Raw genomic sequence first — 16,004 nt, forward strand, 5'->3', positions numbered from 1 at the left:
TTGTATGTTATTGACATTAAGCTGATACAAATTCAAATTAGAGTGCTATAATGATAGATGCTAACTGTAATCCTCACGGTAACCATTAAGGAAATAGCTAGAGAATATACACAAAAGGAAATGAGAAAGGAATTTAAACATCTCACTACAAAAACATCAACTAAACACAAAAGATGATGGTAATGCAGGAAATGAGGGACAAAAACTATCAGACACATCGAAAACAAATAGCAAAATGACACAAGTTAGTTGCTCCTTATCAGTAATTACTTTAAATGTATATTTTAACTCTCTCACCTAAAGACAAAAATTGGAAGAATGGATAAAAAGCATGATCCAATTTTATGCTGTCTACAAGAGACTCACTTTAGATCTAAAGACACAAACAGGTTGAAAGTAGAAAGATGGAAAAAGATATTCCAATAAAATAATAACCAAAAGAACAAAAAAAAAAAAACAAAATTAAAAATGGCCTTTAAATTTTAAGAAGTTACATTAGACAAAGAAAGATATTATATATCCATAAAACGTTCAATAAGGAAGAAGATATAACAATTATAAGCATTTATGAACCAAATGACAGACCATCAGAATATATGAAGCAGGGCTTCCCTGGTGGCACAGTGGTTAAGAATCCTCCTGCCAACACAGGTTTGACCCCTGGTCTGGGAAGATCCCACATGTAATGGAGCAACTAGGCCTGTGTGCCACAACTACTGAGCCTGTGCTCTAGAGCCTGTGAGCCACAACTACTGAGCCCACATGCCACAACTATTGAAGGCCACATGCCTAGAGCTCGTGCTCCACAACAAGAGAAGACACCACAATGAGAAGCCCTCACACTGCAAGAAAGAGTAGCCCCCACTTGCTGCAACTACAGAAAGCCCACTCACAGCAACGAAGACCCAATGCAGCCAAAAATAAATAAATTTTTAAAAAAGAAAAGAATGGGAGAGATCCCCCCTCCCTTTAACAGAACAGAAAAACAATAGAGAAAATAAGTGAAATTAAAAATTGGTTCTTTGAAAAGATAACAAAACTGATAAACCTTTACCCAGATGGACTAAGAAAAACAGAGAAGACTCAAATTACTAAAATCAGAAATGAAAGTGGGGACATTACTACTGATTCTGCAGAAATAATAAGTATGATAAGAGTACTATGAACAATTGCATGCTAACAAATTGGGTAACCTAGATGAAATGGAGAATTCCTAGAAATGCAAAACCTACGAAGACCAAATTATGAAGAAATAGAAAATTTTAAGAGACTATAGGAGACTGAATCCATAATCAAAATCTCCCAATACAGAAAAGCCCTGAAACTGATGGCTTCACTGGTGAATTCTACCAAACATTTAAAGAACTAACAGCAATCCTCCTCAAACTTTTCCAAAGAGTTGAATAGGAAGGAACACTTCCTAACTCATGCTTGATGCCAGTATTACCTTGATACCAAAGCCAGATGAAGACACATCAAGAATACTACAGACCAGTACCCCTGATGAACACTGATGCAAAAATTCTCAAAAAAATACTATCAAACTGAATTCAGAAGCATATTAAAAGGATCATACACCATGACCAAGTAAGATTTATCCCTGGGATAAGAGAGTTCAACATACAAAAAAATCAGTCAATGTAATACACCACATTAACAGAATGAAGGCAAAAAAGCACATAATCATCTCAACTTATGCAACAAAAAGAATCTGACAAAATTCAGTACCCTTTCATGGTAAAAAAAAAATCAACAAACTAGGAATAGAAGGAAACTACCTCAGCATAATAAAAGCCATATTTGAAAACCCCACAGTGAACATAATATTCAATGGTAAAAAACTGAAAGCTTTTCCTCTAAGATCAGGAACAAGGCAAGGATGCCTACTTTCACAACTTGTATTCAACATAGTACTGGAAGCACTGGTTAAAGCAATGAGGCAAGAAAAAGAAATCCAATTTGGAAAGGAAAAAAAATTATCTGTTTGCATATGATATGATCTTATATGTAGAAAACCCTAAATATTCCACAAAAAACCTGAATAAATGAATTCAGCAAAGTAGTACGATACAAAGTCACACAAAAATCAATTGCATTTCTATACGCTAACAATGAACTACCCAAAAATGAAATTAAGAAAAAAATTAGATTTATAATAGCACTAAAAAGAATAAAATACATAGAAATTAACTTAACCAAGGAGATGAAAGACTTGTACAATGAAAACTACAAAACACTGCCCAAAGAAATTAAATTAAAAATAAAAAATACACACACATCTTTTGCTCTGGGATTAGAAAACTTCATATTTGTAAGATAATACTATCCAAAGTTATCTACAGATTCAAGGTAATCTCTATCAAAATCCCAATAATATTTTTTGCAGAAATAGAAAAACCCATCCTAAAATTCATATGGAATCTCAAGGAACCCAAAATAGCCAAATAATCTTGAAAAAGAAGATCAAAGCTGCGGACTCACACTTCCTAATTTCAAAACTTACTGTAAAGCTCCAGGAATCAAAACAGTGCTGTACTGGCATAAAGAAAGACACATGGACCAATGGAATAAAGAGCTCAGAAATAAACCCTCACACACACGGTCAAGGGTGTCAAGATCATTCAATGGGGAAAGAACAGTCTTTTCAACCAAAGGTTCTGGGAAAACTGGATATACACAAGCAAAAGAATGAAGCTGGGCTTCCCTGGTGGCACAGTGGTTGAGAGTCCACCTGCCAATGCAGGGGACGTGGGTTCGTGCCCCGGTCTGGGAGGATCCCGCATGCCGTGGAGTGGCTGGGCCTGTGAGCCATGGCCGCTGAGCCTGCGCGTCTGGAGCCTGTGCTCCATGGCGGGAGAGGCCACAGCAGTGAGAGGCCCGTGTACCGCAAAAAAAAAAAAAAAAAAAAAAGGAGAAAAAGAATGAAGTTGAACCCTTACCTAACACCATATACAAAAATGAACTCCATCAAAACACCACCAAACAACCTGTTAATAAAGCAAAACCATGTTTATTGGAATTCACTGCAGTAAGTGAGGACACTACCTTGACAGAGTCTTAGTAGTATCTCAAAAGGAACAAATTTGAACTGGGTTATATAGAAGGTTATGGGATTTAGGTGTTTGGGGGAACTTAAGATACTTTTAATTTACATTGCCAATAAGAAATATATGAAAGTTCTATTTTTCTACAACTTTGTAAAGTAAGGTAGGAATCTGGTTTTATTTTTCTTCAGATGGTATACCCAGTTCTAATATCATTTCTTGAATAATCTACTTTTCCCCACTGATCAGAAATGTCACCTTTATCATTCACTAAATTATCTTATGTATTTGGATCTATTTCTGGACTCCATTATAGTCTATCTGTTCATGTATACTACCAAGCTATTTTAACTATTATAGCTTTATAATATATTTAAGAATCTACTGTGACTAGATTCCTTTTCAAAACTTTCCCAGCCACTATTGTAAGTTTATTTCCATATAAACCTTAGAATCAGCTTAAGTACACCAAACACATGCTTGGTATTTTAAATTGGATTGTATTAAACTTACTAATTAACTTAAGGATTCTGATAATTTTCTACTATTGACTCTATTCAAAACAAGATATGACTTTACATTCTGACTTTACATTCTGACTTTATGTCTGCTTGGAGCTTTAGATTGTATTTGGTGTTTACCTGTTTTTTCTCTCCACAAACAGGTCTCTTTATTTGACCTGTCCCTAATATGTAACCCAACACAACCTAGTGGATCTCTCTGGCCTCAAAATTCCCATCGTTGGCCTATCCTCTGTCATTTGAATTCTATTTCTGACATGTTATCTCCAAGTTCCTGTTTCAATATTGCCAAATACTGAGAAGAAGGGTCATCTTAATTAAGCTTTCAGTTTTTAGCTGTTAAGATTACTTTGGTGGGGGACTTCCCTGGTGGTCCAGTGGTTAAGACTCCACACTCCCAATACAGGGGGCCCGGGTTCAATCCCTGGTCAGGCAACTAGATCCCACATGCTGCAACTAAGAGCCCACAACTTGCAACTAAAAGATCTTGCATGTCAACAAAGATCCCACGTGCCACGACAAAGACCTGGTGCAGCCAAATAAATAAATTAATAAATATTTTAAAAAAGAAAAGATTACTTTGGTGGAAAGGCAAGAGAGGCACTATCAAAAATGCCTCTATATGGATAAGGATCAAAAGAAAATCAGATATGATACTATTTAAGATTTGGTTATAGTATATAACAACAGCCTAGGAAAATACGGTACTATTCTGAAGTTTCACTTCTTAAAAAATATTTTGACTCCTCTATAACACAAAATATGTTTCTCAGATATGAAATAGTTCATAGTAGTTTTCAGAGTTATCCTTGTCTATTTTCTTATCAGAAAGCCTGGGGAAAAATGGTTATTCTCACAGAAGAAACTAACACAACATTGTAAAAAAAAAAAGTTATTCTCAGTTTTCTGGAAGCCTAAATGTTCTTAACAGTTTTAGTTGGAATTTTCTTGAGACTCTCTAAAATGAGAGAAGAAGCACAATTCCCCAAATATGTTTAGGAAATTTAAAAATTAACTTCACAATTAAGGAATAAAATACATAAAATAAAATGCTAATTAGAGGGGAGAAAATACTCACCTTTTGCCATTTAAGTTCTTGTGTCTCCATAATAATTTTACCAATCTGCTCTTCATACTGAGCTTCTGCTTCCTAAGTCAAAAAGAAGAAAAATAGTAGGAAAATTAGGACTTGAAAATTTCCAGTTTCAGCTCTTTCTAGAGAGATAAAAAGAGCATTCTCCCACATTTACAACAAGGAAAAGGGCTAGAAAAATTGCAAATTAAATAGCCAAATCCATCAGAGAACTGAGGTCCCAGATCGACCAAGTAATCCAAAATCTGGATAGAGAAACGGGTTACTGCAGCGAGAACAGAACCACAGCATTTGCTTACCTGGGACATAAGCCATTGAGTACTGATTAAAAAACTCAGCTAAAAGTCCTTAATAAATTTCTAAAGGCAGAACATGGGCTGGTGTAAGAACATGAATCTCCTGAGGTCCCCAGAAATAAAGAGGTTTATATCTTCTAGAAATAAGGAGGTTTATACCTTCTAAAGGTTTTTCTTCCATGAAACCCACCGGGTGGTTACAGGGAAGGATGGGAAGAATCTGAGAAAGCTTTTCTCCTGTGGTACTGGCTGGGGAGGAGAAGAGCAGTCACAAGCCTTCTTCCCTAAATCTTCTACAGACCAAAAACCTTAATCTGCAGGGGATAGGACAACAAAAACTATATCTAAGGACACTAGTGGAAATCCTCCGCAGCGGGCGGGAAAAGGGACCAGCAGACACCACTGAAAACTCTACCTAGACAGACCTGTCTTTCTTATCTCCTCTAAGGAACAAAAGCCTTAATCTACAGGGGGAAGGGCAATAAAAACTAGCCCATGAGAGCACTTATGGAAACCCACTGCAGCTGAGAGGAGAAGGCTAGAAAAATAAAACAGCTCTATCTTTGGGGAGGGGAAGGAATACATGCTAGGCCCACAATTAAATATGAAAGAGGGATCAGAATTCTTGTGGAGGCCTCACCTTGAGACTTGGGTTCACCAAAAACTGAGGCTTAATAGAAACATCAGAGAATGCTCCTATTCCCCACCTGCTGCCACCACCCAACTAACAAGTGTCAAGTAAAAAAACAGTGAGACATAGCTGGGAGAGCTGAAAGGATAGACTCTCTCTGGGAAGCAGCACAAAAGGAAGACCCAAAGTCAAGGGGGGAAGCCCAAAGCCAAGCAAGAAGCAGTTATTTAGAAAAACCCTCTGATTTCATTTAAAATATTGTAATACTCTTGAATTAGCCCACACAATAAACACAAGGTATCACTAGAGAAATCTGAAGCTTCTGTCAGAAACTTCAATAGGTAGACTTGAAAGCTGCCTGGTTGAGTGTTGAAGGCATACCCCAACACACACACACAGAGCTCTTCTGCAAAGACAGAGTTTGTTTGTTTGTTTGTTTTGGTTCCAGGTATTTAAGGAAATCTATGTCAAACAAAGCACTAGCTGATCACTAAGCTAAGAGCACATGACAAAAACTGAAGACTTAACACAATTATTTCAGAAAAGTCACTACACAAACAAATAATTACAAAAACAAGAAGCAACCCTGAGAAGAGGTAGGAATCTTATTTCCAGAGTTGTCACATATTCAAAATATTCATGTCCATTTCTCAAAAAAAATTTACAAGGCATGCAAGTAAACAGAAAAGTGTGATCCAGCGCTTCCCTGGTGGCACAGTGGTTAAGAATCCGCCTGCCAATGCAGGGGACATGGGTTTGTGTCCTGGTCGGGGAAGATCCCACATGCCGCAGAGCAACTAAAGCCGTGCACCACAACTACTGAGCCTGCGCTCTAGAGCCCACATGCCACAACTACTGAAGCCCACGTGCCTAGAGCCTATGCTCCGTGACAACAGAAGCCACCGCAGTGAGAAGCCCGCGCACCGCAACCAGAGAAAGCCCACGTGCAGCAACAAAGACCCAACACAGCCAAAAATAAACAAATAAAATAATTATTTTTTTAAAAAGTGTGATCCATACACAGGAAAAAAAAACAGTTTAATAGGAACTGTCCCTGAGCAAGTGCAGACAACGGACCTAGACAAAGACTTTAATAAATCAATAATTTTAAATATGCTCAAAGTGCTAAAAGAACCATATACAAAAGTCCTAAAGCCATTAAAAAGTTAAGGGAATGCTACAAACAAGTTTATGCTCATAAATTTGACAACTTACAGAAACAGACCAATTCTTCTAAAACCACAGACTATCAGACCTCAACCAAGAAGATAAATAACAATCTTCAAAAGCCCTATAGTCATAAATTTAAAAGCTCCAAAAAAAGAAATGTACAGGCCCACATAATTTCACCATAGAATTCTGAATGATACACATTCTGAAGTATTTAGGAAGTGCACTGATGCCTGCAATTTACTCTGGAATCATCAAATATAAAGCTGAAGGAGGGTTAAGTAGATGGATAGATGTGATAAAACAAGTACAGTAAAATGTTAATGGTGTATGAGTGTTCACTGTCAAATTCTGTTAGTTTTGCTGTATGTTTAACAATTTTCATAACAAACTGGGAGAAATCGAAGAGTGGATGTTAACAGATAAAATACATTTTGTTATGAAATATTTTCCTATGACTCTCTCACATGTTCTTTGCTTTATTACATACACACATACACACACACTTATGCTATGGTATTCAGAGGCTTTCATGAAAGCTGTCTCACTGAAAATGCTTTCAGCAGCAAGTAGCAACGACAAACCCCGACTCACAATGGTTTATGGGACTTAACTGTTTCACATGACAAGTCCAAAGGCAGAGCCCTTCTAGAATTTATTTCAGTGGCTCAACAATATCATCAAGGACTATAATTCTGCCCATTTTCCATTTTGCCATTATCCAAGTGATTTTCCTTAAACTTTTCACCCCTTAGCTACTTTAATTTTAGGCATCAAGGATGGAAAGGACATTATCCTACAGTAGAAAAAGTGTAATCTCTTATTAAAAGGATAACAAAACTTTTCCCAGAAGCTTCCTAATCATATCTTCTGATATCTCATTGGCCATAACTAGGTCATATGCCCACTCCTAAACCAGTTGCTGGCTGGTGAAATGCATTGAACCTTCGTGAGAGGTTAGGACAGTCAGGATTTACCTAACTCATATTGGTGAGAGTTGGACCCTAAGACACAGTCAAGGTTCTTCCAGCATGGAATAAGGGACAGAATGTATACGAACAAGGTATGCTATGTGATAAATAAAGTGAGGAGAGAACAGAAGCTCTCAAAGTAATATGTACCTACAGTCAAAACATTGAAAAAAGAAATAAGTGTATACACATTTTTGGGGGGAGGTGTGTAGAACATATAACATGCATATCTTCCCAAAGCAGGTGGATTGAAAATGTACAAGACACAGCTTTCTTCATGTGGGCCTGGTTATACACTTCTCTTTTATTTTTTATTTTTTTTTATTTGTTTTATTTTTAGCTGCATTGGGTCTTTGATTCTGCATGTGGGCTTTCTCTAGTTGTGGCGAGTGGGGGCTACTCTTCGTTGTGGTGCGTGGGCTTCTTATCACAATGGCTTCTCTTGTTGCAGAGCACTGGCTCTAGGTGTGCGGGCTTCAGCAGTTGTGGCACGCGAGCTTCAGTGGCTGTGGCTCACAGACTCTAGAGCACAGGCTCAGTAGTTGTGGCGCACGGGCTTAATTGCTCTGCGGCACATGGGATCTTCCGGGACCAAGGCTCGAACCCATGTCCCCTGCATTGGCAGGTGGATTCTTAACCACTGCACCATCAGGGAAGCCCTACACTTCTCTTTCAGTGGCTACAGGGGATTCTCAGATCTTACTATGATTTAGATATTGTTCTAAGCACTTTTTATATATTAATTTAACCTTACGTATAATTTTATGCGTTACTTGTATTCTTGTTACTGCCATTTTATAAATGAGGAAACTGGGTTATCAGCAAGAGGATAAGTAACTTGCCTAAAGTCATATAGCAGGTAAACAGCAGAGCAAGTATTTGAACCTAGATGATTTGTCTCCAGAGTCTCTTAAACATGCCATTATATCACCTTTAAGAAACTGTGGGTTGTGTAGGACAGTATGAATTGCTATAATATACTCCTTTCCTTCAAAAACTTCAGAATTTAATCTTCATATCCCATTAAAGTTAGAAAACCATTCAAAATCACACTACCTATTTTAAATATACAAGTACATTCTGATTATTTGGTTGAACACTTCAAAATAAGAAACATTTGTTGAAAGGAAAGGCAAAAAACTTTTAAATTGTTATGGATATTCTAATATTAATATTTTTCTATTTGAGAAGTCTTTGTAATAGATTAAGTTGATTAACATGAAAACAGTAGTTTAAATACAAATTAGGTAAGAGATTTTTATTTAAATGTGAACTTTTAGGCTATGCCATGCATATTAGAGATATTTATCTTGGATATTTTGTAGATAATCAAACCAAGAAACTCTCGGAAAGAGAGATTAGTATTGTATTAGACAACATGAGGAACTGAATTGGGCAATTTCGTAGGAGGTGGATTATGAGTTTGAAAAGGAGAATAAAAGTACCCAGTAACAGTTTTGGCTGCTTGGACAAGTGCCTGGTTTATGTACTATGTCCCTAAATCTGTTCAGGGTCAAGAATTGAAGAGGCCTGACCAATACACAGCCCATCTTGTAAAACTACAGCCTGAAACAAGTACTTCAAAAAAAGCATGGCACTTTCTAAAGGTTATAAAGAGTAAATAAACCATCAAATTACTCCTCTTTTATTGTTTTTATAAAAACACTTAAATCCTTGTAGTCCTAAGGCAGCTAATAAAAAATAAACACTTTTAAGGTTCTATCTTGTATACTTTATTGAAGTTACACGTGGGATTTTCTTACCAAATTTAATATATATTTTCTCATTGACAATTTAATAAGAATTTTTATTAATAACTTTTGAAAGCTGCTTGAAGAATGAATAAAAATGAAAAGTTCAAATAAAATGTAAATAATAATTTTTAATAAAAAGCATGAAGTTAAATCAAAATCCTAATATAGTAGAAGCCTATTATAATGTTATCTTTCAGCAATGTGGATAATACCCATTTTATCAGTTTTCTATGCAGTATAAAGATACAGATTCTACAAATCATTATAATTACAAAGGGGTATGATTTCACTCATAGCATAACTAATTTTATAGGGCATTAAAATGCTGCTTAATGTTATTTACCACATATTATACCAATAATTACCCAGTTTCCTTCACAATTTCCCTAGCAAATCATTGTGGGTTTTTTTGTTGTGTTTTGTTTTGGCTGCGCCCCGCCAAAAGGTCAAAACACCAAAAATGAAGAGAAAAAAAGAGACAATAGAAATGGATCTACAAGGGGTCCAGATATTGGCGTTTATAGACACAGACTTGAAGTAGATAAAACTAATATGCTCAAGAAATTATATGACAAAATCAATTTCAGCAGAGGAATGAAAGTTATAAAAGTAAAACCAAATGAAAATATTAGGACTGAAAATTTAAGAAGTGAAATTAAGAACTCAATAGATTGACTTAATCATCAGATTAGGTAAACTGAAGAGAAAATTCATTAACTGAAAGAACAAAAAAAAATAACCAGACTGAAACATGGACAGAAAAAGAAAAAGAAGGAAAATATAGACAAAAAATCAATAATTATATAGAAGATTTGAACAAGACTGACAAAGTTGACCAAATTCACAGTCATAGTATACTGCACCCAAGAAATACAGAATACATATTATTTTCAAGTTCATCTATGTTGGAATATTTACCAAACTTGATTATATGCTTGGCTAGAAAGAAAAGCTCCAAAAATATTAAGTGATTGAAATTATATAGTGCTTATAATCTGACATAGTAAAATTATGCTAAAATTCAATTTTTAAAAGTTAATAAAAAGTAAAATTAAAAAAAGTAAAATAAAACTCCCAAATATTTATAAATGAAGTAGTACACGTCTAAATAACACATGGGTCAAAGAATAAATTACAATGAAAATTAGAAAGTGGGCTTCCCTGGTGGCGCAGTGGTTGAGAGTCCGCCTGCCAATGCAGGGGACACGGGTTCGTGCCCCGGTCCGGGAAGATCCCACATGCCGCGGAGCGGCTGGGCCCGTGAGCCATGGCCGCTGAGCCTGCGCGTCCGGAGCCTGTGCTCCGCAACGGGAGAGGCCACAACAGTGAGAGGCCCGTGTACCGCAAAAAAAAACAAAAACAAAAACAAAAACAAAATTAGAAAGTAATTTGAACTGAATGATAATGAAGATAAAATCTACATAAATTTGTAGAATCCAGCTAAAGGCATGCTAAGAGAAAAGTTTAGAGCCTTAAATACTGTATATTAGAAAAGAAAAAAAGGTTAAAATTAATCAACTAAATACCATCTTCAAAAGTTCAAGACAAAAAACCAACAAATTAAAGTAAGGAAATAATAAAGATAAGAGCAGATAGTAATAAAACATAAAACAAATATGCAAGAGAATCATCAAAGTCAAAATTTAATTCCTTAAAAAGACTAGCATAATTGATAGAAAGACTGATCCAAAATTCCTACTCATTCATATCTTTGCATGAGTTACTTCTTCCATGAAGCTTACCTCACTCCCCTTAGTAAAGTTAGGCATTTCCTTAGCCACACTCTCACAGTATATTCTGCGCTCCTTTATTATTACATGGTATTATAATCTCTAAAACCTGTCACAGTAAGTGCTCAGGAAACATTAAGTGAATGACCAAATATAGTCTTGCTTACTTAATATCTCTCAAAAATAAAAAAAAAGAATCACATTAATTTGTACTACAGTATTTCTTGAATTTTCACTGTTTCAAAGTTCTAATTTCTTTTTACAAACTTTTTAATTTGAAATAATTTTAGATTTACAGAAGACTTGTGTAAAGATAGTAGAGTTTTTGTATACCCTTTACCCAGCTTCCCTAATGTTGAAATCTTACATAAGTAGGATATACTTATCAAGGTTAAGAAAGTAACATGGTAACAATATTATTGATTACACTGCAAAGTTTACATATTTCACTAGTTTTTCCACCAATATCTGTTCCAGAACACAATATGGGATACCATGTTACATTTAATCATGTCTCCTTAGACTCCTCCAATCTGTGAGAATTTCTCAGCCTTCCTGTTTTTCATGACCTTGATACTTTAGACAAGCATTGTTGAGGTATCTTGCAGAATATTCCACATATGGGGTTTGTCTGATATTTTCTCACGATTACACTATGTTTCGGGGAAGAATACCACAGAGGTAAAGATCCCTTCTCATCACATCATATCATGAGTACTTCATATTCACATGAATTATTGATACAATACAAATTCTTTCTGGGGATCTTAACCTTAATCACTTAGTTAAGGTGGTATCTGCCAGGTTTCTCCACAGTAAACTGTATTTTTAAAAACATACTGTGCTTTAAAAAAAACACAGTATTTTTCCCTTTATATTTTCTGTCTGTTAGAACTTAGTCCACAATCAAGGCAAGGGAAATTAAGCTCCCCTTCCTAGAGGGAGGAGTATCAAACAATATGTAAACATGTATAAAACCACCACAGTAACTTATTAAAAAATTTGGGGAAGATATTGTGTGACTATGCAATTATTGTTTCTCCTTAAAGTTTCATCCACTAATTTTAGCATTCATCAGTGGATCTTCCCTGCAGGAATTATTACTGTGATGTTCTAAGGGTGGTTTCTACTTCTCTGTGTCCTCCTACATTTATTAATTGGAATTAAAGATTTTTCCCAAACAACAGCCAGCTCTACCCACCACCAGTCGCTCCATTCAGGAAACTTGCACAAGCCTCTTAGATAGCCTCATCCAACAGAGGGCAGACAGCAGAAGCAAGAACTACAATCCTGCAGCCTGTGGTACAAAAACCACATTCACAGAAAGGTAGACAAGATGAAACGCAGAGGGCTATGTACCAGATGAAGGAACAAGATAAAACCCCAGAAAAACAACTAAATGAAGTGGAGATAGGCAACCTTCCAGAGAAAGAACTCAGAATAATGATAGTGAAGATGATCCAGGACCTCGGAAAAAGAATGGAAGCAAAGAACAAGAAGATGCAAGAAATGTTTAACAAAGACCTAGAAGAATTAAAGAACAAACAAACAGATGAACAATACAATAACTGAAATGAAAATTATACTAGAAGGAATCAATAGCAGAATAACTGAGGCAAAAGAATGGATAAGTGGGGACTTCCCTGGTGGTGCAGTGGTTAAGAATCTGCCTGCCAATGCAGGGGACACAGGTTCGTGCCCTGATCTGGGAAGATCCCACATGCCACGGAGCAACTGAGCCCGTGTGCCACAACTACAGAGCCCGCATGCCTAGAGCCCACGCTCCACAACAAGAGAAGCCACTGCAATGAGAAGCCTGCACACTGCAACGAAGAGTAGCCCTTGCTCACTGCACCTAGAGAAAGCCCGTGTGCAGCAACAAAAACCCAATGGAGCCAAAAATAAAATAAATAAACTTATTTTAAAAAAAAAGAATGGATAAGTGACCTGGGAGACAGAATGGTGGAACTCACTGCTGTGGAACAGAATAAAGAAAAAAGAATGAAAAGAAATGAAGACAGCCTAAGAGACCTCTGGAACAATGTTAAACGCAACAACATTTGCATTATAGGGGTCCCAGAAGGAGAAGAGAGAGAGAAAGGACCCGAGAAAATATTTGAAGATTATAGTTGAAAACTTCCCTAACATGGGAAAAGAAATAGCCACCCAAGTCCAGGAAGTACAGAGAGTCCCATACAGGATAAACCCAAGGAGAAACATGCTGAGACACACAGTAATCAAATTGGCAAAAATTAAAGACAAAGAAAAATTATTGAAAGCAGCAAGGGAAAAACGACAAATAAATACAAGGGAACTCCATTAGGAAAACAGCTGATTTCTCAGCAGAAACACTACAAGCCACAAGGGACTGGCATGATATACTTAAAGTGATGTAAAGGGAAGAACCTACAACCAAGATTACTCTACCCAGCAAGGATCTCATTCAGATTCAATGGAGAAATCAAAAGCTTTACAGACAAGCAAAAGCTAAGAGAATTCAGCACCACCAAACCAGCTCTACAACAAATGCTAAAGGAACTTCTCTGAGTGGAAAGCACAAGAGAAGAAAAGGATCTACAAAAACAAACCCAAAAAATCAAGAAATTGGTCATAGGAACATACATATCTATAACTACATTAAACGTGAATGGATTAAATGCTCCAACCAAAAGACACAGGCTTGCTGAATGGATACAAAAACAAGACCCATATATATGCTGTCTACAGGAGACCCACTTCAGACCTAGGGACACATACAGACTGAAAGTGAGGGGATGGAAAAAGATATTCCATGCAAATGGAAATCAAAAGAAAGCTGGAGTAGCAATACTCGTATCAGATAAAATAGACTTTAAAATAAAGAGACTTACAAGAGACAAGGAAGGACATTACATAATGATCAAGGGATCAATCCAGGAAGAAAATATAACAATTATAAATATATATGCACCCAACATAGGAGCACCTCAATACATAAGGCAACTGCTAACAGCTATAAAAGAGGAAATTGACAGCAACACAATAATACTGGGAGACTTTAACACCTCGCTTACACCAATGGACAGATCATCCAAACAGAAAATTAATAAGGGAACAGAAGCTTTAAATGACATAATAGACCAGATAGATCTATTTGATATTTATAGGACATTCCAGTCAAAAACAGCAGATTACACTTTCTTCTCAAGTGCACACAGAACATTCTCCAGGATAGATCACATCTTCGGTCACAAATCAAGCCTCAGTAAATTGAAGAAAATTGAAATCATATCAAGCATCTTTTCTGACCACAACGGTATGAGATTAGAAATCAATTACAGGGAGAAAAACGTAAAAAACACAAACACATGGAGGCTAAACAATACATTACTAAATAACCAAGAGATCACTGAAGAAATCAAAGAGGAAATCAAAAAATACCTAGAGACAAATGACAGTGAAGACACGATGATCCAAAACCTATCGAATGCAGCAAAAGCAGTTCTAAGAGGGAAGTTTATAGCTATACAAGCCTACCTCAAGAAACAAGAAAAATCTCAAATAAACAATCTAAGCTCACACTTAAAGGAACTAGAGAAATAAGAACAAACAAAACCCAAAGTTAGCAGAAGGAAAGAAATCATAAAGATCATAGCAGAAATAAATGAAATAGAAACAAAGAAAACAATAGCAAAGATCAATAAAACTAAAAGCTGGTTCTTTGAGAAGATAAACAGAATTAATAAGCCATTAGCCAGACTCATCACGAAAAAGAGGGAGAGGACTCAAATCAATAAAATTAGAAATGAAAAAGGAGAAGTTACAACAGACACCATAGAAATACAAAGCATCCTAAGAGACTACTACAAGCAACTCTATGCCAATATAATGGACAACCTAGAAGAAATGGACAAATTCTTGGAAAGGTACAACCTCCCAAGACTGAACCAGGAAGAAATAGAAAATATGAACAGACCAATTACCAGTAATGAAATTGAATCAGTAATGTAAAAACTCCCAACAAACAAAAGTCCAGAACCAGATGGCCTCACAGGCAAATTCTACTGAACATTTATACAAGAGTTAACGCCTATCCTTCTGAAACTATTCCAAAAAATTGCAGAGGAAGGAACATTTCCAAACTCATTCTATGAGGCCACCATAACCCTGATATCAAAATCAGACAAAGATACCACACAAAAAAGAAAATTACAGGCCAATATCACTGATGAACATAGATGTAAAACTCCTCAACCAAATACGACCAAATCGAAGCCAACAGGACATTAAAAGGATCATACACCATGATCAAGTGGGATTTATCCCAGGGATGCAAGGATTCTTCAATATCCACAAATCAATCAGTGTGATACACCACATTAACAAATTGAAGAACAAAAACCATATGATCATCTCAATAGATGCAGAAAAAGCTTTTGACAAAATTCAACACCCATGTATGAAAAAAACTCTCCAGAAAGTGGGCATAGAGGGAACCTACCTAAACATAATAAAGGCTATATATGACAAACCCACAGCTAACATCATACTCAATGGTGAAAAGCTGAAAGCATTTCCTCTAAGATCAGTAACAAGACAAGGATGTTCACGCTCGCCACTTTTATTCAACAGTTTTGGAAGTATTAGCCACAGCAATCAAAGAAGAAAAAGAAATAAAAGGGATCCAAATTGGAATAAAGAAGTAAAACTGCCACTGGTTGCAGATAACATGATACTATACATAGAAAATCCTAAAGACACTACCAGAAAACTACTAGAGCTCATCAATGAATTTGGTAAAGTTGCAGGGTAAAA

The 16,004-nt window shown here is 36.2% G+C and overlaps 1 protein-coding gene across 1 annotated transcript in view; it reads right to left on the reverse strand.

The window, feature by feature from the left end:
* Nucleotides 1-16,004, reverse strand: part of CCDC73 (coiled-coil domain containing 73) — a 105,520-nt gene that overhangs the window by 84,336 nt on the left and 5,180 nt on the right. Inside the window, exon 2 of the mRNA XM_060018646.2 lies at nucleotides 4,644-4,715. Within this exon, the coding sequence (XP_059874629.1) occupies nucleotides 4,644-4,715 (72 nt within the window). The remainder of the gene's footprint in view (nucleotides 1-4,643; nucleotides 4,716-16,004) is intronic.

Source organism: Delphinus delphis, chromosome 8 (assembly GCF_949987515.2).
Source record: "Delphinus delphis chromosome 8, mDelDel1.2, whole genome shotgun sequence".
NCBI classification, from domain to species: Eukaryota; Metazoa; Chordata; class Mammalia; order Artiodactyla; family Delphinidae; genus Delphinus; species Delphinus delphis.